Below are 9585 nucleotides of genomic sequence, written 5' to 3'. Positions count from 1 at the left end.
AACGTATGCAACTCAGACATCGCCCTTATTTTAAGCGGATCCACATATTCCAGAGCACAATATGCATATGAATGCACCTGCTGTGACCCAGGGGAGGGGAGGCTGGGAGTAGTAGTTTACAGAAAGGCGCCCCTTTTTTCCCTGCAGCCCTAATTTACAGTATCTGTTTCGGTCCCTCACATCTCTCCCGTTCCACCTTAACCGGGAGGGTCTCTCTTGCAGCCAATCACCAGCAGAGGGCGTTTAAATCCCCCTGACGGGCGCTGGCTCGTACAGCCGCCATATTGGGCAGCGTAGGATTACCCGGTGACCCGCTGAGCTGAATTCTGTGCCCCATGTCGGGCGTGCGCCTGTCCCCGGGCTCCCCGGGTGTGGAGCGGGTTTCTCGGGCCCCCGGCTCGCCCCGTACTCCCGCCCGCCGATGTCTGTTTGGGCCGGTAGATCACGAGAGCTTGGCCCGGGAGCTGGCCCGGTGCCGCCGGGAGCTGGAGGATGAGCAGCGGGAGCGCTGGAACTTTGACTTCCGCAACGAACGCCCGCTGGACGGCGCCCTGAGCTGGGAGGTGGCCGGGCCCGATACCCCCGAGTTCTACCGGAGAGGGCCACACCTTAAACCAGGCGCAGCGCAGCTTCACCCCCGAGCGGGCGCAGGGGAGGAGACGGAGGCCCGAGGGAATAAAAGGAGCGGAGAGCTGACGGGTGAGAGCGCAGCGACCTGCTATACGCCCAGCTGGGGGCGGGGCCTCGGCGGTGTGGGGTCACTTAGCTGTCAGGGTGGCTGTAAGGTTACCAGGGGGTTTTTACCGACGTCCTCTCCCTCTCCCTCTCCCCTGCCTCATTGTAGCGGGGAGAAGGCTGTGACATTCTAGATGTTACATTCTCTCTTAAGGTGGCCACACATGACGGGGTTTTTAACCCAATCAGTGCTGACAATCAGATATGTGATAAGTTGTCGCTGTGACCAGAATTTTGTCCGAACCCAAACTTCCGCTTGATGTGTGCATGAGATGATTGTCCATATCGGCCAATTATTTACCGTATTCCCATGGATGACCGCACAGGCACCAACCATGGCGCCATTGAGAAATTTGTGACCAAAAAATTAAAACAAATGCACTATGTTGATGAACCCCCCCCCCCCCCCCCCCCGTGTGCGCCATTATGACCACTGCTCGCCCTTCTCTCCTGCAGAACCTCCCTCATCCAAGAAATCCCACAGGACGGAGACTGGAGAACCCGTGGAGGGCAGCTCGGCTTCTTCACCTGAGAAGACTCCCAAGAAGAGCCGACCCAGCACGTAGAGCTATGGGTAATTCCGAAATCTGGACCCCCAGCTGTAACCCCCCCCCCTTCTTGTTTACATCCAAAGGCTAACCCTCTCCCCTCCCCCCCCCCCCCCCCCCCCCCCCCCCCCCCCAGCCTGCTTCTCACAGCTGAGGGTTTGTGTGGAGAATCCTCTGGGGGGTAACATAGCACAAATCTCTCCTGTGCCAGTAGTGCGTTACAGTGTATCAGTGCAGGTAAGGCTAGGTTCACATCGATGTTGTGGGCTCTTTTAAGGGGTCTCTTGGTTATTATGTCTGGCTTGCATTTTCCTGTGACGGAACAGAACGCCGGACACAGATGTGAACAATGCCTAAAATCCATCAGTCAGGAGTCCAGAGGATTGTCTACAACTGCAGTAAACTCTCAGCTGGAAGAAATGTTTCAGCTTTTTAACTATTTATTTGTTTGTCCAGAAAACACTTTTTTGTTGCCTTGATTTTTTAAATTCACACCAAAAGTCAGAATAAGATCCCAGGATGTGAATAAACCCTCAGGTCTGTGCAGGTTCTCAGCATCTGGATGTAAACAAGAATGTTCCTATTCAGTAACAGCAAGCAGAGATCTTGAATAGTGAGCTCTTTAAGGCACAGGGCTGGTGACAGCTGTAACATCATGGCCACTGATCGCAGTCAGTCGAGGATGATGTCGCAGACGCGGGGCCTTACTGCAATGTTATTCTGCATCTTTCATTCGAACACGTTTTTATCAGACAAAGTGTCCTGAAGCCACAGCTGTAAACAACATATAGCGGAAATGGGGGGGGTCAGGGGTCAGGAAGTGGTCTACTGTAGAACACGCTGGTGACACGACGCACTGGTGTTTGAAAACAAACCAAACCCCCACCCCTCAAACCATACAGTGAGCTGCGGGCGATTGTCTCCTAGTACAAATGTTTAATCAGTGGGTGTCACATGACAATTAGAGGGAAGTTCCAGTCACAACCAATGTAGAGGAAAGAAAGGTTTGGATCCCTGCACTGTCAAGAGTTTTATCCTGAGATTAATGTCACCCCCTGCTCGGTAATGCAAAAGCATCAATGGAAGGGAAGTTATAGAATATAAGTATTATTATATTGTCCCTACATACAAAAATACAATTACTATAATACTGCTCCCTATGTACAAGAATATAACTACTATAATACTGCTCCCTATGTACAAGAATATAACTATTATAATACTGCCCCTATGTACAAGAATATAACTACTATAATACTGCCTCCTATGTACAAGAATATAACTATTATAATACTGCCCCTATGTACAAGAATATAACTACTATAATACTGCCGCCTATGTACAAGAATATAACTACTATAATACTGCTTCCTATGTATAAGAATATAACTACTATAATACTGCCTCCTATGTACAAGAATATAACTACTATAATACTGCCTCCTATGTACAGGAAAATAACTACTATAATACTGCTTCCTATGTACTAGAATATAACTACTATAATACTGCTCCTATGTACTAGAATATATCTACTATAATACTGCCTCCTATGTACTAGAATATAACTACTATAATACTGCTCCCTATGTACAAGAATATAACTACTATAATACTGCCTCCTATGTACAAGAATATAACTACTATAATACTGCCTCCTATGTACAAGAATATAACTACTATAATACTGCCTCCTGTGTACAAGAATATAACTACTATAATACTGCCTCCTATGTATAAGAATATAACTACTATAATACTAGTCCCTATGTACAAGAATATAACTACTATAATACTGCCTCCTATGTATAAGAATATAACTACTATAATACTAGTCCCTATGTACAAGAATATAACTACTATAATACTAGTCCCTATGTACAAGAATATAACTACTATAATACTTCCTCCTATGTACAAGAATATAACTACTATAATACTGCCGCCTATGTACAAGAATATAACTACTATAATACTGCCTGCTATGTAGAAGAATATAACTACTATAATACTGCCTCCTATATACAAGAATATAACTACTATAATACTGTTTCCTATGTATAAGAATATAACTACTATAATACTGCCTCCTATGTACAAGAATATAGCTACTATAATACTGCCTCCTATGTACAAGAATATAACTACTATAATATTGCCTCCTATGTACAGGAAAATAACTACTATAATACTGCCTCCTATGTACAAGAATATAACTACTATAATAGTACCTCCTTTGTACAAGAATATAACTACTATAATACTGCCCCCTATGTACTGGAATATAACTACTATAATACTGCTCCTATGTACAGGAATATAACTACTATAATACTGCCTCCTGTGTACAAGAATATCACTACTATAATACTGCCTCCTATGTACAAGAATATAACTACTATAATACTGCCTCCTATGTACAAGAATATAACTACTATAATAGTACCTCCTTTGTACAAGAATATAACTACTATAACACTGCCTCCTATGTATAAGAATATAACTACTATAATACTGCCTCCTATGTACAAGAATATAACTACTATAATACTGCTTCCTATGTATAAGAATATAACTACTATAATACTTCCTCCTATGTACAAGAATATAACTACTATAATACTGCCTCCTATGTACAAGAATATAACTACTATAATACTGCCTCCTATGTACAAGAATATAACTACTATAATACTGCCTCCTGTGTACAAGAATATAACTACTATAATACTGCCTTCTATGTACAAGAATATAACTACTATAATACTGCCTCCTATGTACAAGAATATAACTACTATAATACTGCCTCCTATGTACAAGAATATAACTACTATAATACTGCCTCCTATGTACAAGAATATAACTACTATAATACTGCCTCCTGTGTACAAGAATATAACTACTATAATCCTGCCTCCTATGTATAAGAATATAACTACTATAATACTAGTCCCTATGTAGAAGAATATAACTACTATAATACTGCCTCCTATGTATAAGAATATAACTACTATAATACTAGTCCCTATGTAGAAGAATATAACTACTATAATACTAGTCCCTATGTACAAGAATATAACTACTATAATACTGCTCCTATGTACAAGAATATAACTACTATAATACTTCCTCCTATGTACAAGAATATAACTACTATAATACTTCCTCCTATGTACAAGAATATAACTACTATAATACTGCCTCCTATGTACAGGAAAATAACTACTATACCACTGCTCCCTATGGACTTGCACAGGTAGTAATGTTATGCTTGCTTGAATTGCTATTTCCAGTTGCATGCTGTATTTTGCTCTAATGTATATTTAGTTTCTTGACGTCCCCTGACTGCTTCTCTCTGTTCCCCCGCAGGTCCCAGGCTCACCTTCCTCCAGTGTCGGCTGACTCCTGCCCACTCAGCCCATGGACTCTGTCACTGGTGGGAGAATCCTGCAAGCACTGATACAGAGTAACACTAAATACCCCGGGCATGACATGTAGCATTGTGCAACGAGGCACCTTGGTATTCTCTTACTACCCGTGTGGCCACCGCCACCCCCTTGTGTAGCACATAAAACATTTTAGAGAGGGGTGGTGCGCAAGACGGGTTCACACTGATCTGAGTGAAGAGAAACATTGGAGCATGCACACAAGGTCACCCAATTGATCTGTGAATTCTTCCGCAAAGCCAGGTCTGCAACACATTGGGGGGAGGTTCATGAAGACGAGGATGGGGAAATGACATGGGCACCGTCACCTTCTTAGGAACTATCCTAGTTTCAGTGGTAGCTTATGAGTGTGACGCCATATGTGATGTCACAGTTGGGGGTCAATATGGATTAAAAGGTGGCCAGTTTTGGGCAGGATGGTAAAGTGGCTTCTGATAACCTATGTTGGGCCATCCATGGTGAGGCCATTGTCCAGCCCCTTAGTGGAGACATCCCCCTGGTGTTAGTTTGGATCCCATCCTGTTCTGGTCATGTTCATCTGGAACTACATGGGCCACCTGTCGACAGGGGTGCGCTATGGAAATATCAGCTCTATGTTTTGGAGCTTGTGTCATGTTTTCTGCAGATAGTTACACATGGTGGTAGAAATTGCCCATGAAGGTTAGGCCATGGATGCTTGTTCGGGGACCACAGGCTGTATGTGATTGTACTCCCCTTTCAAATAGAACAAAGTAAAAAAAAAAATTTGGCCGGGTTCACATCACACTTTAAAAGTAATCTGTCAGTAGGTTAGGCCAAACAAAACTGCTGACAGCAGTAGGTAGGTGCTGGGGAGAGCCGTACAAACATACCTTTGGCGCAGCTTTTCAGGAGTGTGAATTTGAACTTTTAGGGGGTGGATTTCTATGCAGAAAATTCGTATGAAAGGAGCATGAAAAACGCAATATCAACGGCACACAAATCTTCACTATTTATCTTGGATTTTGTGCATTTTACTCGTTGATGTCTATGGGAAAACCACATTACATCAGCCGCCAATCGCTGCAGATTTTAAAAGCCGCGCGTTTAAAAAAATCGTAGTGTACGTGAGATTTGTAAAATGTCATTTTCTGCTGGTCCTGTTTTCTGCATACAAATCTCCACGAAAAAAAACCAAAGGTGTGTTATATGTACCTTGTGCAGGTAGCCTTATTCTGCTGTTGCAAGTGCACTGGAGGCGGAGCTTCACTGTGAAGTGCACTCTTCTCTGAACGGAGCTGCTTCCCAGCCCCTCTCCTCTGTTCTAAGTGACAGCACTAGTGATCCCCTGATTGGATGCTACAGATGTCACTCAGCAGAGGGGAGGTACTGTGAAGAAGCTCAATGAAGGGTGTACCTCACAGTGAAGCTCCGCCTCCTGGGCATTTGGAGGCACAGAATCTGGCAGAATAAAACTTCATATTCACACTACTCCTGCTTTCTCCAGCCCATACCTAGTGCTGTCAGCAGTTTAGCTTGGTCAAAAGTACTGACAGACTCAGTCTGAAGTTTTATATATTTATATTTTTTTTATTAGATTTAGAACAGGTCGCAAGGAGGGAGGAAACTTTTTTTTATTTTTTATTTTTTATTTTTTTTAGATATTTTTTTATTTATATAGTTATAAAGAAAGAAAAGCAAAATACAGGCTCCTCCACTTTTTTCTTTTTAACCAATGTGCTCAGACCTTTCGTTGCTGGAAGACAGCTCCACAGTATTTTTTTTAAAAAATTTTATATTACGATTTTTTTTATGTTCTGTAAATAAAAATATATCTATTTTTTAATTTGTAGTAAGATTTGAAATAAAAATAAAAATTCTGATTTTTGTGAACACTGGCCACATGCTGTGTGAAAAAAAACAAATTGTTTGGTTGTAAGCTTTATCTTTTTCATTCAATATTCATCATATTTCCGTTATTTTTGGGGTAAAAAAAAAGAAATGTATGACCATACAATACAGTGTGCCATTTCTGTTCCCTCGCGGTCAGTATGTCGGGGGTTAATCATGTTTTTTTTTTATTCTTCAATCACCATATCTGTATATGATTTTAGGTCAAATTTTAAGATGCATCTCCCATCATCCTCAGTCAATGCCATGTAATGTACCAGTAATGCACTTCCTGGGCACCGGAACCAGCTGTGCCTGGCAATAATAACCCTCTCTTCTCGCCGCCGTATGAGCGTGGTGTCTGTATGTAGCAAACTCTCTGGTGACCAATGTTGAGATGTGTATGTGAATTGCTGTGTAAAGACACTGAAACCTTCTACTAACTTATTTATGTTTTTAAAAGAAAAAAAAAATTGTTTAATCTAGATTTTTTTTTTTCAAAAAAAAAGCCAAAGTGGCAGGTTTTGTGCATCTGTAAATGCTGTTTTTATATATATATATATATATATATATATATATAATGTTTATTTTGCTGTTGTAGCTGAATTTTTTTTTTTATTATTTTTTAATAATTTGGCTGTAGAAAAAGATTGCAGACTGTGCTGAGCCAGATGCCTGATAAGAAAAAGTTTTTTTGTTTTTTTTTAAGTTTTGAAAAAACGTTTTGATTTCTGTTCTGACGTCATGCAATCATAAAAAAAAAAATAATAATAAATTCCTGCACAAAAAGTTGTAATTGTGTACTTATTCTGATACATTGTGCTTGGACCCGCTCCTGAATTACACTTTGGCCGCAGATCGCAGTGTAGTGCTACGTAGATTGCAAGTTGCTGCAACTGGTGTTAGGCCTCTTTCACACGAGCGTGACGGATTAGGTCCGGAAGCGTTCAGTGAAACTCGCACCATTTTGAAAGCAAGTTCAGTCAGTTTTGTCTGCAATTGCGTTCAGTTGTACAGTTTTTTTCCACGCGAGTGCAATGCGTTTTGATGCGTTTTTCACGCGCGTGATAAAAAACATCTAGCAACCATCAGTGAAAAACGCATCGCTTCCGCACTTGCTTCCGGATGCAATGCGTTTTTCACTGAAGCCCAATTCACTTCTATGGGGCCAGGGCTGCGTGAAAAACGTAGAATATATAACATGCTGCGTTTTTCACGCAACGCAGAACTGATGCGTGAAAAAAAGGCTCATGTACACAGACCCATTGAAATGAATGGGTCAGGATTCAGTGCGGGTGCTATGCGTTAACGTCACGCATTGCACCCGCGCGAAAAACTCGCACGTGTGAAAGGGGCCTTAGAGAATGGGCTCACGGTGCAAGCTGCACATCGGTGCAAAGGCGAAATGAAAGTCGCAAGACATCCAACCTTGCTGTGTTTCCTGCCACTGTTGCTGCATACATCTCCCCTGTGGTCTCCTAGATATTGTAAAGGGCCACAGATCGGAGACCGCACAGGGGACAATGTCTCATTTTAAATATGCCTTAGGGCTTATTCACTGGATGCATTTTGCTGCAAAACATCCTAAATAAATAAGTGGCAAAATCAGCATAAGGGCTCCTGCACACGGCCATTTTTGCGGTCCGCAAATCGCAGAACTGCAAGACACGGATCCTGGCCGGCTGTATGCCGTCATTAATTGAAATGTCCTATCGTTGTCCGCACAATGGACAAGAATAGGACATGTTCTATTTTTATTTTGCAGGGTTTACAGAACCATGTGCTGTCCGCATCTTTTGTGGCCCCATTGGTCCACTTCCAATCCTCAAAAAACGTAGATCGGATGCAGACCGAAACATGCCGCGTGCCGGAGCCCTAAGTTACACGAGGATCTTGCTGTGGCCAGCTCCAGATGTTACATATGACACTAGAGGTGTTTTTTTGGGGGTCAGTGGGAGAGATTTATCAAACTGGTTTAAAGGAAACCTGGCTTAGTTGCCCATAGCAACCAGTCAGATTCCACCTTTCATTTGTTAGAGCTCCTCTGGAAAATATAAAGTGGAATCTGATTGGTTGCTAGAGACAACTAAACCAGTTTTCCTTTACACCAGTTTGATAAATCTCCCCAGTGACTTTTTTTTTTTGTTTTGTTTAGAGCATGGTGTAGATATGGTATTTCCCCCCTCATTTTCTGTTGTTTTTGTCCCTTAGACACCGATTGTTTTTTTTTCTTGAAAAACACAAGTGGCAATCGTGTTGCATTTGTGATGGAATTTTGGGCTAACATTTCTGTTTTTTACCAATGCACTTTTTTACATACTGATCTACAGAGGAAGTGCCATTACAGGGCGGTACATACCTTCCTTTATGAAAACACAAGGCATGCAAAGAATTCCATTAAAAGCACCAGATGCTAAAAAAAAAAACTATTTGGGCAAAAGCGACTAAAGAAAATATACAAAAAACAAGTCAAGCATTGTTGCCAAAGAAAAACAACACCCCCATAACAAAAAAAAATAATGGATTTATCATGAAGGTAATTTTAAAGTCAGTTTTGCAGGAGACTGTTGCTGTAGTAGTTTGTGCCAGATTTATCACATGTTGCAAGATGATTGATAAATGTGGTGCATCGTTAAAGAGGACCTGTCACCACTCCCGAGATACCCGTTTTATTAGCTTCATGCATTCCCCATGTACTAACGATTCTGGAGCATCTATTCTTATGTCTGTATGCTGTGCCATGCCTTTATTATTCCTACTAGAAGTTATGAATGAATTGCTAGCAGTCTGCAGTAAGGGTACAGAGGGGAGGTAACCAGTTGGGGGGGTGTCTATTTGTATAGGAGCATGTATTGCTCCATTATTAAATTTTTGTAGGGCTGCAATAGGGATATATCAGCTTTAGGAACGGGGACAGGGAGCCTCCACCATCAGGGGGTCCCCCTGTGCTAAGGGATAGATAGGGTGACGTAGGGACAGGTCACCAAATCTCATCCCCCGACCTCCCT

At 42.0% G+C, this 9585-nt stretch overlaps 1 protein-coding gene across 2 annotated transcripts; it reads left to right on the top strand.

Moving 5' to 3' along the window:
* Positions 1-217: 217 nt before the first annotated feature.
* Positions 218-5871, top strand: LOC121004079 (cyclin-dependent kinase inhibitor 1B-like). 2 transcript variants are annotated; one of them, XM_040436163.1, is made up of 3 exons: positions 235-699; positions 1192-1309; positions 4653-5871. In XM_040436163.1, exons 1-2 carry the CDS (start codon positions 336-338, stop codon positions 1299-1301), a joined length of 474 nt encoding a protein of 157 aa, XP_040292097.1. In that variant the 5' UTR covers positions 235-335; the 3' UTR covers positions 1302-1309; positions 4653-5871. The 2 variants fall into 2 exon arrangements, with proteins under 2 accessions (XP_040292106.1, XP_040292097.1); XM_040436172.1 differs by lacking the exons at positions 1192-1309; positions 4653-5871 and adding an exon at positions 828-1096 and having other exon boundaries at positions 218-789.
* The last annotated feature ends 3714 nt before the right edge of the window (positions 5872-9585 follow it).

This window comes from Bufo bufo, chromosome 1 (assembly GCF_905171765.1).
Source record: "Bufo bufo chromosome 1, aBufBuf1.1, whole genome shotgun sequence".
NCBI classification, from domain to species: domain Eukaryota; kingdom Metazoa; phylum Chordata; class Amphibia; order Anura; family Bufonidae; genus Bufo; species Bufo bufo.
The sequence above is the reverse complement of the archived record's forward strand: the minus strand, read 5'-3'. Positions and strand labels throughout refer to the sequence as shown.